This window comes from Odocoileus virginianus, chromosome 10, assembly GCF_023699985.2.
Source record: "Odocoileus virginianus isolate 20LAN1187 ecotype Illinois chromosome 10, Ovbor_1.2, whole genome shotgun sequence".
NCBI lineage: Eukaryota > Metazoa > Chordata > Mammalia > Artiodactyla > Cervidae > Odocoileus > Odocoileus virginianus.
The window spans coordinates 14,324,500-14,338,809 of NC_069683.1; the positions used below are offsets into that span (position 1 = coordinate 14,324,500).

General features: G+C 50.1%; 1 protein-coding gene across 1 annotated transcript in view; it reads left to right on the plus strand.

Moving 5' to 3' along the window:
• SYT13 (synaptotagmin 13) overlaps positions 1–14,310 on the plus strand; it is a 42,789-nt gene extending 28,479 nt beyond the window's left edge. Inside the window, exons 3-6 of the mRNA XM_020870185.2 lie at positions 2,241–2,375; positions 3,851–4,152; positions 8,380–8,509; positions 10,301–14,310. Coding sequence (XP_020725844.2) covers positions 2,241–2,375; positions 3,851–4,152; positions 8,380–8,509; positions 10,301–10,605 — 872 coding nt within the window. The 3' untranslated portion in view covers positions 10,606–14,310. The remainder of the gene's footprint in view (positions 1–2,240; positions 2,376–3,850; positions 4,153–8,379; positions 8,510–10,300) is intronic.

The window sequence follows — 14,310 nt, forward strand, 5'->3', positions numbered from 1 at the left end:
AGCCTGGCACAAGGATCTAATCAAAGCATCGTTATTATTTCTATTCTCCTTCTCATCAACATCAAGAATAGAACACCTTTTCATGTAAGGCACTTTGCTGGGCCCTGGGGGGAGATATGGAAACAGAGACAGTCCCTAACCCAAAGGAGCAGAGCTCACAGACTTTTATAAGGAGACAAAAAAAAAATCGAGCCAGGAGAATGGATTGTTATGTGGTTTGGGGTTTTGTTCTGTGTGGTTAGAGAGGGAGATGGTGGGCACAGAGCAGCATAACCGGCTCTGACGCTGACCCGACTGCTAAGGCAGCTCTTGGTCCGGGGCCAGCACCCACGTGCCAGCCAGTGGACAGGTGGCCCCTCCTCCGACCTGGCCCAGGACCACAGTGATTACCCCCGCATTTCTTCAAGAACAAATTCAGGTGGAACCTGAGGCAGGAAGGAATCCTGGTTGGCTTTTAGCCTCCAGGTTTGCCAGCCCACATTTTAAATTAAAATAGACCCACTGAGGACTTGAGAGCTAAGCTGAGCTCTCAAAGTGGGTGGGGAACAATTTGCAGGAGGACCCTCGGGAGTGGTTATCAGAATCAGACTCAGGATGGCTCCGTTGTCTTGGGAGCCCCAGGGTTCCTGCCTGGAGAGTCCCATGGACAGGGGACCTGGCGGGCTGCAGTCCATGGGCTCGCAAAGAGTCGGATGTGCTGAGCGACTAACACACACAAACCAGATTTCTCAAAACTGGGATGAAGCCAGGCGTGGGCACTGCCCGCCAAGGACAGCAGCCGAGCTCTTCAGAGTCTGAAACTAAAGGATTCAGAGCACATTTGTCTTCCCTTCCCGGTTCCTCATTCCTTTCTCCACTGCAGAAGGCAACAACCAAGTTCTGACTCCACTGATTCCAGTCAGTAGAATTCCGATTCCAATTCTGATTCCAATCTAGCAAGAGCCAGTTGGCTCAGCAAGTACCGACCAGTAGCGAGGCGGTGCAAGGGAGGAGAACGCTGGATCAGTCCAGCGTTCACTGGATCATGCCCTGCATTCGCTGGATCATGTCCCCATGATGTGCCGAGATCAGTCCGCTCCCACAAGCAAAAATCCTCACTGGCCCTTTGTCGGGCTCAGGGTCCTGATTCTTGAAGTTGCATCCACTCCCACATTTCCCAGGGTGCTGGCTTTGGTTTGGTCTTGGTTTGGTTTGGATTTTGAAGGCTGAGGCAGTCTGAGAGCTGACAGCTCAGGGTGCCAGGCAAGCCCCATCTGGCACTGACCCCGCTGCAGTTGTCTAAGCCACCTGGGTCTCAAGTGCTTGTATGTCTGGCTTTCCACTTGACTGTTCACATCCTGGTCAATCTATTCCTTGCTTAGACACACCAGGGAGATTCTTCACTACTTGCAGGAACCCGATAATGAACCATTTTGGAAATTAAATACTCCTCTGTGTTTCTACCCTTTAAATGAATTCTGAAAATTAAAAAAAAATTAATTTCAATTTATTTCAAGTGAAGTTTGCAGCTGAATCCTTTTATTCTTGAATTATGCCTGACGAATGAGAATCTTCCAGATGTTTGGCTGCAATCCAAGTGAGGGGAAGAGTGAGTGATAACTGTAGTTTTAGTAACTGAATTAAAGATAAGGTCATTCATTTATTCAGCAAGGAATCACTGAACACGCACTAAAGTCCACTCTACTCTCCCTAACCTTGACTCATTGTTTGACATTTATTTTCAGCCATGAACTCCTGGGGAGCATGGATTAGACTCTGTAAAGAGTTGGAGCTGGAGATGGGCTCGGGGAAAGTTTGCCTGACACAGGGTGACTAGAGCCACATACGAGGTGACAGTTTCCCCTGCTGAAAACTCACCAGGGGTCAGGCCCTGGGCTAAGTGCTTTTCTCACTTTATTTCTTTTAATGCTCACAGTACTTCCAGGAAGAAGGAACCACTGTCACTCCCATTCTAAAGATGAGGAAACTGAGGTTCAAAGAAGTCAAGTAACTTGTCCAGGGTCACATAACTGTTATGTAGCAGCTCAGGTCTGACCCCAGAGCCCAGGTCTTGCCCACTGGGCTGTGATGGTCTCTTGAAAGGTGATGCCCAGGACCACAGGGGGTGCCACCATGCTTTTGCACCCAGTTAGGAAGCTTTTGGTTTGGGTTCGTGGCCTAGCTGGCAGAGATGGAAAAGTCATGGGCTGGAAAACAGGATCCCAGTGCAGGTAGCAGTAATGACTTTACCTTCTTGACAGGTGTGGTGGAGGATGTCTGTGTAATGGAGACCTGGAACCCAGAGAAGGCCGCCAGTTGGAATCAGGCTCCCAAACTTCACTACTGCCTGGACTATGACAGGCAGAAGGCTGAACTATTTGTGACTCGTCTGGAAGGTATGCTCTTAGCTGACTTTCACGGCCTTCTGTGTGTCTGCCTGCCTGAGCATCTGTGATTGGGGGAACACTGGGGGCTATATGAGCACTCTACAACAAACAAGACCCTGAGACGTGTGATCCTCAGATACACGGGGGTTTTTCCTCTCTCTCGTATACCAGTCCAAACTGGGGATTCCTGCTTGGCGGCCATCCTTCCTCCAAATAGTGATTCAGGGACCAGACCCCTCCTCTCTGAGGCCTCCTTGTGGCCTGTGCATAGCAGGTGGAAAGATGGGGAGAATAGGGAGAGGGCGCAACTGTCCCTTAGAAACTGTGACCTACACACGCTTACTTCCCATTGGCTGAAACTAAGTAGCAGGACCACTGACTATAAAGAAGGCTGGGAAATGTGGCTTACCAGGTCCCCAGTTAAAAGAATGGGGTTTTTTTTGTTTTGGTGAATGGTAATCATCTCTGTTATAGATGTTTTTAACATTGAACAGGGCTTTGTGCTGGACACAGAGGGTGTTCTGAATGGTCAGCAAAGCTTCTGTAGTCCTAGAACCAAGCAGTCTTTCCTATGGGATCAGATTGTGCCTGGTCTCCCTACTCTGATAATTCATTTTACCATCGGCAAACAAAGTTAAGACTTTGCAAAGGACATGGGGCTAAAAATGGGCTCCTCTGTGTTGCCTGGAAACTAGAAGCTGGGAAGGAAAAGCTGGAGTTTTGTGTTTAATTTTGCTTTTTTGAGGGAGTATTTATCCTTTTAGCTTTCTTTTATGATTTTTTTTTTTAAGTGTTTCATAGACTTTCTTACATTTGGTCTTAACAATAGTCCCATTTTACAGGTTTGAAAACTAAAGTCTAGCAACATCAAGTGACTTGTCTAAGATCACTCCGGCTATTTGGTGCCAGAGTCGGGACGAGGCCAGTTCCCCTGAAGCTCAGTTCAGGTTTCTTTCTTTTAGGACACATGGCCTCCGTTCTTTATCTTCTCCTTCTGAGTAACACGAGATACCACTTTGCACATTGTCATTGAGGAACCAGTCATGAAAGCTCCCCAGGTGCAAACTGGAAAGATCCAGTGGGAAAGCATTAAGAACACCGAGGTTCAGAACACAAAGCAACACTCATGAGGTTGTGGCCCAGCGATTCACATCATAAGTGGTTATGTGATAAATATTTAAAATAGAGAACAAATGAATTACGGTATCCACAGCAACCCTAATAAAAATCATCAGCGATTTGTGGGCCCTGGTGCCTTGGGGAGGCCTCGGAATAATGAGAAGGATCTCCTATTTCCAAACGACTTCCTGAAAGGCGATCTCACAAAGCCAGGGTGGTCAGCCAGCCCCATTGGGGTCTCTTTCAGACCCCCAGGGTCACGGCCGCTAAGGCAGATCCTGCAGCTCACAGCAGGGCCATTCTTCTTGCCTCCCCTTGTCGCTGACGAGCCCCCCGCGTCTGTGCCGGTTTCTCCCTGGCTGCAGCTGTGACCAGCGACCATGATGGAGGCTGTGACTGCTACGTCCAGGGCAGCGTGGCCAACAGCATGGGCTCCGTGGAGGCCCAGACGGCCCTCAAGAAGCGCGAGCTGCGCACCGCGTGGGAGGAAGGCCTGGCGCTCCCCTTGGCGGAGGAGGAGCTCCCTGCAGCCACCCTGACTCTGACCCTGAGGACCTGCGACCGCTTCTCCCGCCACAGCGTGGTCGGGGAGCTGTGCCTCGGCCTGGATGGGGTGTCCGTGCCCCTGGGGACCGCCCAGTGGGGTGAGCTGAAGACTTCAGTGAAGGTAAGGTTGCCTCTCCCGGGGGTGGCAGGGCAGGACTGGGCCAGTGCTCATGAAACGAGCTTGGAGACCTTCCCAGCCTGGGGATGGGAGTCTGGGAAGGGAGGCGGGGTGTAAAAGTAAGGTGGAGTCTTGAATAGGGTGGGAGGGGGTTGGTTAGAGGAGACCAATGGCCCAGGCTTTGGGGACTCCTGGGGTCTAGTCTTGCTTCTAGCTTGCCAGGCACAGACACCTCTACCCCTGGCCTCACCATCAGGGTGCATCATGTGAGCGCCCTGACCCTGGTGCTGACGATGTTTATCCCCATCTAGAACCATTCATCCTCCCTGTTGCGTCCACTGTGTGCCAGGCACTGCAGGGGAGAGGGGCACCTCAGCTCGCAGAGAGTACAAGCCGGAGGGAGAAACCGGAACAAATGACGATGATGATGGTGGTGGCTGTGATGCTGATGATATCTGACTTAAGACATCTAAGAGGGGCCTAACTGCAGTGCTCTGGGACAGAGAGTTCTAGAAGGCCTGGTGTGCAGTGGTGTTTGTGCTGACCTTTGAAGGAGTGACCACTGCTGGAGGCCCAGGTTGGGTCTCCCCACCCCCCCCAGCTACCGAAGCTGTGAGTGGAAAACAAGCGTCTGCTGAGATGTCGCGCTGTTCAGAGAGGTTCCTTGGAGAGCCAGCCACCAATCCCCACAAGCCAGGGCAGCGAGTGGGTCAAGGAGGGTCAGGGCTGTGGGACAGTGTGTGGTTATTTAGGCCCTCATCCAAGGGCCTGCTATGATGGTGCCTTGAGGGACCCTTCTGGATGGCCAGTCTCTCAACCAGCTGGCCAGTGCCTCCTCTGGAGGCTATATAGCCTGCATAGCCTAAAATAGTTACAATCTGGCCCTTTATAGAAAAAGTTTGCCGACTCCCATGAGTAATAAAAATAGGAAGAAAAGTAGTAATTTTTGAGCACTTACCATCTATCAGTTGCTATGCTTGGAACTTTACCTAAGTTCTGGCCCTAATGAACAAAGCAGGACTGATGACAGGAGTAAGCATTGATAGGCAAGAGAAGTGTGGGTTGGAGAAGCTCAGTAACCAGCGTGGGGTTGCCAGCTGGGAGCTGGCACGCTCGGCCTTGAGGCCAGGTCAGTCTGCTTGTAAAGCCCGCGTTGTCCTGCCGGCGCCGTGGGACATAAGTGCCGGGTAGTACAGAAGCCGTGGTCAGCAGGCGCCTTTCCTGATGGGCACCGCGGAAGGAGAGAGTACACTTTCGCTCCCCACCTACTACAATCTCTTCTTGGCCTCATTTTCCTCTCTTTCCCTGGCTCAGAAAATTGATAAACATTGACAGCCACTCTCAGCTGGAGCCAGGCTGTTTCCCAGTACGTTCTCTACTGTGCAATTTGGGACTTGTTTGGAATTACAGCCGAGGCCCCTGGGGAGAGGTGCCCAACACGTGGGTTTATTCAGCTGGTAATCCAGCTTCCTCGGGAGATGGAGGGGCTCCCCCTCCAGGTCTTTGGAGTGTTTGGCGCTGCCCACAAAGGGTGGCAGTCCAACAGGTAGAAGTCTCAGGCACCTAACCTGCTTCTACCCTCTCCCCTAGAAGAAAACTTACTCATTCATTCCACAAAGGTCTTGTCCGGCTTCCACCATGTGCGGGGCGGTGTGCCCGAAGCCGAGGGCGCAGGAGATGAGGACACAGTCCTGCCCTCGTGACTCCTAATCATTGCACTCATTGTAGCCGTCACTGTCCCACAAGCACACCCCCGCCTCCACTTGGACCCCTGGCCTGTTTGCTACGGATAAGCGCAATGTCAGAGGGCAGCGTGGAGTCAGAAGTCAGAGGCAGTGCTCTCTGTGTAAGTGCTAAGGGAGAGCCCCATGGCCAGGCTAGCGAGCCCTCTGCCTGACCCGCCAGAGCAGATCCTGCGGGCTGATTTGAACAAAGCGGGTGGAGCCATCAGCTGCTGTAGTCCACGTGTTTGTCTTCTCTTGGTTGGAATGGGTTAAAGGAAGCGCTGGCCATGCCCCAGTTCTCACCGGAAGATGGTCAGCCAAAAGCGGCATGTGCATCCCCGGGGACCACAGAGTGACCCACTCCAAGGACAGCTGGAGTGATTCCCTGAGAGCCCGAGAGAAAGACAGGGAGCAGGAAAAGACAGGGAGATGATGGCCAAAGAAAGAGAGCTGATGGGGCAGATGGCTGTGGTGTCGCCAGCTGGGCTGGTCTGGGGCTTTGGGCACCCTGCACAGAGCTGCGGAGCCCTTCACAGGCTGCCGGGTCCAGGCCCCTCTCACTTGGGCACCATGTGGCCACAGCCCAGGCCAACACCTGTGGGTGGACCTCCAAGAAGTGCTGTTGAATTCACCGTGAAAGGATAGGTCTGTCTGTCGAGGATGCTGGAGGGCCACAGGTTTAGGACTTGGGCTTCGCTATCAGACCAGGCCCCCCATTCGAGGCTCAGTTTCACTACTGAACAGGCTACATAGGGCTTCCTGGTGGCTTAGACCATTAAGAATCTGCCTGCAGTGCAGGAGATGTGGGTTCATTCTGTGGGTCGGGAAGATCCCCTGGAGAAGGCTATGGCTACCCACTCCAGTATTCTTGCCTGGAGAATTCCATGGACAGGGGAGGCTGGTGGGCCACAGTCCATGGGGTCCTAAAGAGTAGGATACCACTGAGTGACTAAAACGCACCCCCCCACACACACTGGTTACATGAGCTCAGGCAGTGAAGTTCACGCTCTGAGCATCAGGGACTCAGGCTTAAACGGGAGCCAGGTCAGTATCCCTCTTACCCTTGTCGTCAAGATTAAACAGGATGTCTCACCCTTCCTTCTCACAATATGTATTACGTGTCAGCTGTGTACTGGGTGCTGGGAATAGCTTTGTGAGGATGACAGCCTCAGTGGATAGATATTATAAATGCACCTAGCACAGAGTGTGTTTTGTTAGCTGCTACCCTTAATGCCATCACCAAAGTTCCTGGCAGCTCCCGGAAACATTCCATCACACGACTAGCCACTTAGGGCTAGTTGAATTGTTGCGGTCGTATTGAAGACATGTTTCCTGAATGAAAGGTGTGACCCAATCAGAGGGCTGGCCAGCTCCTCCATCCAGCTTTACTCCCCAAACCCTGTCTCCCTTTCACCCAGAAACAATGTTCTCAATTAATATTCTCAAGAAGTAGTGATTATCCTTTCTTGATAACTAATGATAATCATCAAAGCAAGGGTAAAGATGCTGTCATGTGCAGCAGGTGCAGTTCTAAGCCATTAAATAATTCCTCATTTAATGTTTACCACCCTACTGGGTGGAGATATTATGGTTCCCATCTTACAGATGAGGAAATGAAGGTTTCAGAAAGTGAAATAACTTGCCCAAGATCATGTGGCTAGTAAATGGTGAGATCGGAGTTGAGATCCAGATGGTCAGATTCTAGAGTCCATACGCTTCTCTCTACCCTTAGACTGCGACCTGCCTCCTCTGGGGTCTCTCGCTCATCTTTGTCCCTCATTGGATTTGTTGAAATTCCAAACAAACTCTTGCAGGAATCTCAATGGAGAGACTCTGTAAAGCCGCAGACGGGGGGATAGACATGCTGGATGCTTCTTGAAGGCATCAGCAAAATGCAGTTCCTGTGAGTGTCTGTGGTGCGTTAGCTCCCATCGTATGCCTGGCCTTTGTTGACATGGTTGGTCATTCTGTAGGCCAAGCCAGGACCTGCTCAGCATTAGTGCATCACATTATCGACTCTCTCAGCCCTGCAGGGGCTGGAAGGGATTCTTTTTCCAAGCAGAGTAATGCCTTGCAACATCCCGCTGCTCCAGGAACCTGATCAGTCAATGCAGTGGTTTTCAAACTAGAACCCTCGGGTTCTGTGCGAAGATGCCTGAGCGGGGCACCGGTGATAAAGTGAAAGGAAGTCCTGGCCCTCTGTCCTGGCCGCATCTTGAATGGCATCTCTTTGATCTGTTTGGTATGTTGGGTTTGAATATGAGCTGTTTGGAAAATAACGTTTGTGGCAAATGAAACAAACTCATATTGAAACACATGCTGGCATAGGAGCCCTCTGTGCCCTCCTCCTTTCTGCAAGCCTGGAGAAAGCAGCCCTGATGGGTAAGTGATTTCTAGGATGCCTCCTGGATACAGCTCCAGGGCGACCCTAGCCTCAGTGATAGTGACGGGGCCAGAGGGCATCCCTAAATGAGGCTTCCCTCCTGCATCCCTTCTTCTGTTTCAGGAGCCGTCTGCGGGGACTGGAGAGGTTCTTCTCTCCATCAGCTACCTCCCGGCTGCCAACCGCCTACTAGTCGTGCTGATTAAGGCCAAGAACCTCCACTCTAACCAGTCCAAGGAGCTCCTGGGGAAGGGTGAGTGGGGTGTGAGAGGGGAGCCAGGACCCCTCTAGGTGTGTGCACAGACGATGTGGCACCTGGGAGGCAGTGGGGACGGGTGAGCAGGGACCTGGAACATGAGTACATTTGTAGAGTCAGCCTCAGCTGTGTCCTCCACCCCAAGCTCACAAACCAGTTCTGAAGGACACACTCTCTTCCCTAAAGTCTTGTCCATTAACTCCTGGGCCATTCCTACCCATTAGGGCCCAGGTGTCAACTTCCTAGGGCTCCCACCTTGCAGATCTATCGTGAGAAGAACAGCCTGATCCCTGGGTCACAGGAAGCCTAGGATCAGACTGTAGCCAGGGAGTGGAGAATCTGGGCAGTAGGGGAAGCTTGGCCCCACCTTTGTCACCCAGACCTGGCTGGACGCATCTTCTGGGCAGGTGGTGGGTTTTCCCTTCTCCAGTCTCAGCTAGCCACCACTCTGCTCCCCACACCCACCCTAGACTCCTGTCTCTTCCCAGCCTTTGTCGACCTGCCATCTCCACACCAGCTGGGTGTGGGTGACGGCAGAAGGCGTGTGGGCTCTCAGGCTGAGGAGGTGTCTCTGTCCCATATACCCAAATAAACATCTCCTCAATGCCCTGAAAGCCTTGGCTATTCCCTCGGGATACCCCAGCACAGACCCCAAGCTTAAGGACCAAACAGCCTCTCTGGTCAGAGCAGGAAAGAAAGCAGCATTGGTCAGCCGTGAGACACCTGGACCTGGAGCCAAGTGCTCAGAGCAGGATATAAATACATCGATATTTATAGCAGGAAGCAAATAAAGAACTGCCTCTGCAGTCAGGACCTTTGGGCAAGAGATTTTTGACGAATGAAAAATCACCCAAGTTGGTCTGGCTGACAGATCCCTGAGCCAGAGGTCAGAACTCAATGCCTTTGCCTCATCCCCTCTAGATAGTTCTTTGCCTCCTGCTCTTTTTTTTTTTTTTTTAATTTTTATAGCTCCTGTCAGGACAATTACAGCTCAACACTTTATCTCTCAAATATCTCTGTTGAAATAACAAACTAACCACCTGGGGGTGATAATTATAGCAATAAATACAGAGTAACAATTATTTTCACATTAGCTTTGGAAACCTTGACTGATGAAAACACAATCCCAGTCCAGAGCTCGAGATGCTATATGAAAGCTTGTCTAGTGACCTGCTGCCTGATTTCCGGGGTCGGGGGTTGGGAGCCAGGCAGCTCTATTGGGGTCCAGGCAGGCTGCCCTCACCCTCCATGTGGGGTGAGATCCTCCCGTAAAACTTGCAAAAGAACAGAAGAGAAAAACTCAGTCAACCAACAGGAGACCTGCTATCTTAGGAAGAGACAAAAATGCTTAGATGGAGAACTTGAGGGGATGAAGACATAGGGATGGCGTAGTGTTCCTGGTCTGAGTTTAAAATCAAGCTGCAAGACATCTGAACCTCATGCTGGGCCTGGTTTGATATGGGACATCAAGTGTGACCCTGTCATGGGCCATGTGACCCATGTACTGTGCTCTGATCTGTTTTCCATACTCCAGGCAGGAGCTTTTGCTGTATCCCCATGTTCAGACCGACACCTGCCATAAGGTGGGCATTGAATTACTGTTGAAGAAATACATGGCCCGTGAGGTGGGGGAAGGGATGGTGGAGCAGAAGCCTCAGTGAGGATCTAGAGCCAGAGACCCTGTCTCTCCATCCCCAAGAGGCAGCATCACCCCAGCTCCCCCCACCCCAGACCCCAGAAGCTCACTCCGGGTCCCTTCCTCTGTCTCTGTCCCCCGTCCCTCCCCAGATGTCTCTGTCAAGGTGACCTTAAAGCACCAAGCTCGGAAGCTGAAGAAGAAGCAGACAAAACGAGCCAAGCACAAGATCAACCCTGTGTGGAACGAGATGATCATGTTCGAGCTGCCGGATGACCTGCTGCGGGCCTCCAGCGTGGAGCTGGACGTGCTGGGCCTGGGCGCCGAGGGTCAGAGCTGCATGCTCGGCCACTGCAGCCTGGGCCTGCACGCCTCGGGCTCCGAGCGCAGCCACTGGGAGGAGATGCTGAAGAACCCGCGCCGGCAGATCGCCATGTGGCATCAGCTGCACCTCTAGGCAGCCACTCGAGCCGCTGCCCTCTGGGGGCATAGTCTCCCTCCCCCACCCCACTGCCCTCTGCCCCCTCCTCTTGTGCCCCATCCGTATTCTGACACCAGAAGACAGACGTGTGTGCAGAGACCAGGACCCTCTTCCTCTCCCATCACACTCCTGTTTCTTAAGAATGAGCAAGGATGGAGACAGGACATGTGGGTCAGAAGGAACGCGTTTTGCTGATCTGTGTTATTGAAAGAGACGCTTATCAAATGCGGTCTGTGTGCAGGTTTTGCAGTGGGTGTCAGGCCAGATGCAGAGAAAGCTGAATTGGGGAAATCACGGATGCAAAGAATGTGGCTTTTTAAAAATAAGTGTATCAAAAAAGGATGACGGAAATGCTGTATCCTGGATCATCTCAAAAGAATTAGAGATGATCAGGGTGGGATGGAAACTCAGCCAGCATGAAATCGTTCTACTGACCCAAGACACTAACCCAGCAGTTCCCAAACAGTGTGTGAAGAATCACCAGCAGATTCCCGAACCCTGCTTTAGACATTCCAAATCCATCATCCTGGCTGGACCCCAGCAGCCTGCGTTTTTAACAAGCACACAGTGGTTTGGATGAAGAGGCTGGAGCACTGCACTTGGAGAAATCCCTTTCACAAAATCCCCAACTCAGTTCCACAGTCCTCATCGGGCCCCCAACTCCCTGGGGCAGCCAGTGCCATGGCTGGACATTTCAACCACGGTGTGAAATTTAGGAGCCTCCGTTTTTAATTTTAGTCATTTGAATTCTTAATGTTCTCGTTTGTGCTTTTTTGGATCTTGCTTTTGGACTGAATTTTGTGCTTTCTATTGAATAACTGTATTGTTTCATCTCAAAATCAGTGTATATTATACTTGGGGAGCCCTTCCCTGACCAGGAGTAGGTGGGATTCCCCCATTAGTTATTGGGCATTAGTTGTCATGTCCACCAGCGTCACCAAAGTGACCCTCTGAGTCAGACTCCTTCCTTCTCAGCCTACCAGCCACGTGAGGATGAATTCCATCTGGGGCACACATTAATTTAGTCCAGGTCTGTGGAAGGGGAGGAGGCTATGAGATCTTTTCAAGTGTGCCTCTGTCGCTGTGTTTAGGATCTATCACTTTAATTAGTAAATAATCAGCAGCTAGGTTTCACATCGCTACCTGATTATTCCAAATAGCTGTCCACATTTAATTATAATATTACAATCCTTGCTCGAGTGGATGTAATATTTGCCTGAGTACCAGTATTTCTGGGTTCTGTTGCTGACCATCTGTAAAAGCAGCCTAATGATGTGGCAGCTTGGTCTCTGTGAATGATGCAATAGATGCAATTGTGCTCCCATGCCATAGGCACCCCTCGCTAGTAACAAACTCCGAGGCCACCAGCAGATCATTTTTAAGTTTCATGTTGGCAGCTGACCATCCCCGGCAAGTGCCAGACATTTCTAGGACCACGGACTCTGCTTCTGGACTTTTTAATACTGACAGCTAAACTCTGGGCCTTTAGAGGTCACACTGGGTCCCTGATCTAGAAAAGAATTCCTTTCCTTCAGTCCTGTAACAAGTCAAGTCATTCTTGGTCTCTGCCTGAGAATTTGAGCAGAGACGTGTCATCTTTTGTCATCATTTTTCCTTTCTGGACAGCAGTAGGAAAGCATTTAGAGATAACTTCTGCCGATCCCCCGATAAAACAGAAACAACATCTCATCCCTCATTAATGAGAAGATCTTTCACATAATTGGACATTTCTCCCATTAAGTCTGGCCACCTCCTGCCAAGTTTTTTTTAGGCAAGTCACGGGTCACTGACTTCCCACAGCACATCCTTAAGAGCCCTCTCACCACCCTGGTCTCCCTTTTTTGGTTGGCATTCCAAAACAGCAAAGCATCCCCTGCGCTAGCTGACCAGTACTCAGTTCTTGGTGCCAACTGCTGCTCTAATCCAGAGGAGTCTGGATCCTAGACTTAAAATCAGGAAAGGTGGGTTCCACTTCCTTCCAAGTCCATGCGCCTGCTGTACAGTCACACCAAAGGATGTTTGCAGTGAGCTCTCGGGGCCCCTGATGCCAGAATATCAGCCCCACCCACGGCCATCTGTCATGAGGCATGAATTTCTTTGGCGTCAAAGGTTTCATTTTCCAGAATCCAAATGAAAAGGGTGCCCTTAAAAGGAGTCAAATGTCTCTGCTTGACATCTTAGGTGTCAGCCTTCATCTCACTGAACAGAAATAAGACAGCTTTTGCAGGTGGTTTTGCCTGTTGTGTGCACTGGTGTATTCCAAGCACCTAGAATAGAGTTGACTCATCGACCCTTAATAAAAATGTGTTGAATGAATTAGTGAATGAAGGATGGGTAGGGGAGTAGGAAGTAGAATATACATTTTTATCTAACTTGAATGCACATCAGAGTCCTAGTTGAGTTCTTAAAGGTAAGTTCATCAGAAACCTCAGCAGCTGGCCTAGAAATTCATAATGTTGAGTATTACCATTCACCTAATGACAACTTATAGCTCACTATGTAAATAATTGGGCTTCCCTGGTGGCTCAGATGGTAAAGAATCTGACTGCAGTGACGGAGACCAGGTTCAATCCCTGGGTTGGGAAGATCCCCTGGAGAAGGGAATGGCAATCCACTCCAGTATTCTTGACTGGAGAATCCCATGGACAGTGGAACCTGGTGGACTGCAGTCCATGGGGTTGCAAAGAGTCAGACACGGCTGAGTGATTTTCCCTTTGCTTTTACTTCATGTAAATAATTAACACAGTGAGCTATAAGGATGAGGATATATAGATGAGAACATAAAAGCTGTGTTTCCCACCAAAGACACGGCTGAGTAATTTTCCCTTTACTTTTACTTCATGTAAATAATTAACACAGTGAGCTATAAGGATGAGGATATATAGATGAGAACATAAAAGCTGTGTTTCCCACCAAAACACCATCTCAGTGAATTTTAAATTACCCAGAGATATCAGACTGGCAGATGAAAAAACTTCAGTAATCTTTGCATCCACTTACCTTGTACCAGATACTTTTGCAATTGACTACCAGATTAGAGTAATTGGGTCTGTGTGAATACATCTGATCTTTTCTTTAAAAGAAACGCTTTGTCCTTTGCTAGGGAGCGTTTTCTAAGTGCATGAAGCAGAGGTGAAAATAAAGGGAGAAACCATCTCCAATTGGGCTGTTGCCCACGAGGTGACCTGGCTTTGTCACAGATACGGTGATGGGGATGGAAAACTGGGAGTCTAATCTCGTTCATCTTGCGACTCACTTCTTACATCAAGTCAGAATATGTTTGTTGAGTTCCTACTGATCAAGACCTTACACACGTCTGCACATTTCAATCTGAGATATGACTCTTGGTGTAGATTGAGTGATGAATCTCCCCCAGTCGATACTGTGTAGAGAGAGTTAGATGGGAGAGCAGTCCTTTGGGGCAGCTCCTTTGGGATATAAAGAAGTCCTGGGCAGCAGGAGACTGCAGCCTACGCCAAACGGAGGTGAGAACCATAAAAAAAAAAGACCTAGTCCTTGTGATTTGTTTTTGCTGCCTGTGTTTCCTGTTGTCAATGCTGTGTCTATTTTGCAGTCATGAACCGAAGCACAAAAAGACGCATGGGATATTGTACTCATATGTCTGGTGTCATACTTTGGAGCAAAAACCTTGCAGTGGTAAATAAATAACTTCTAACAGGG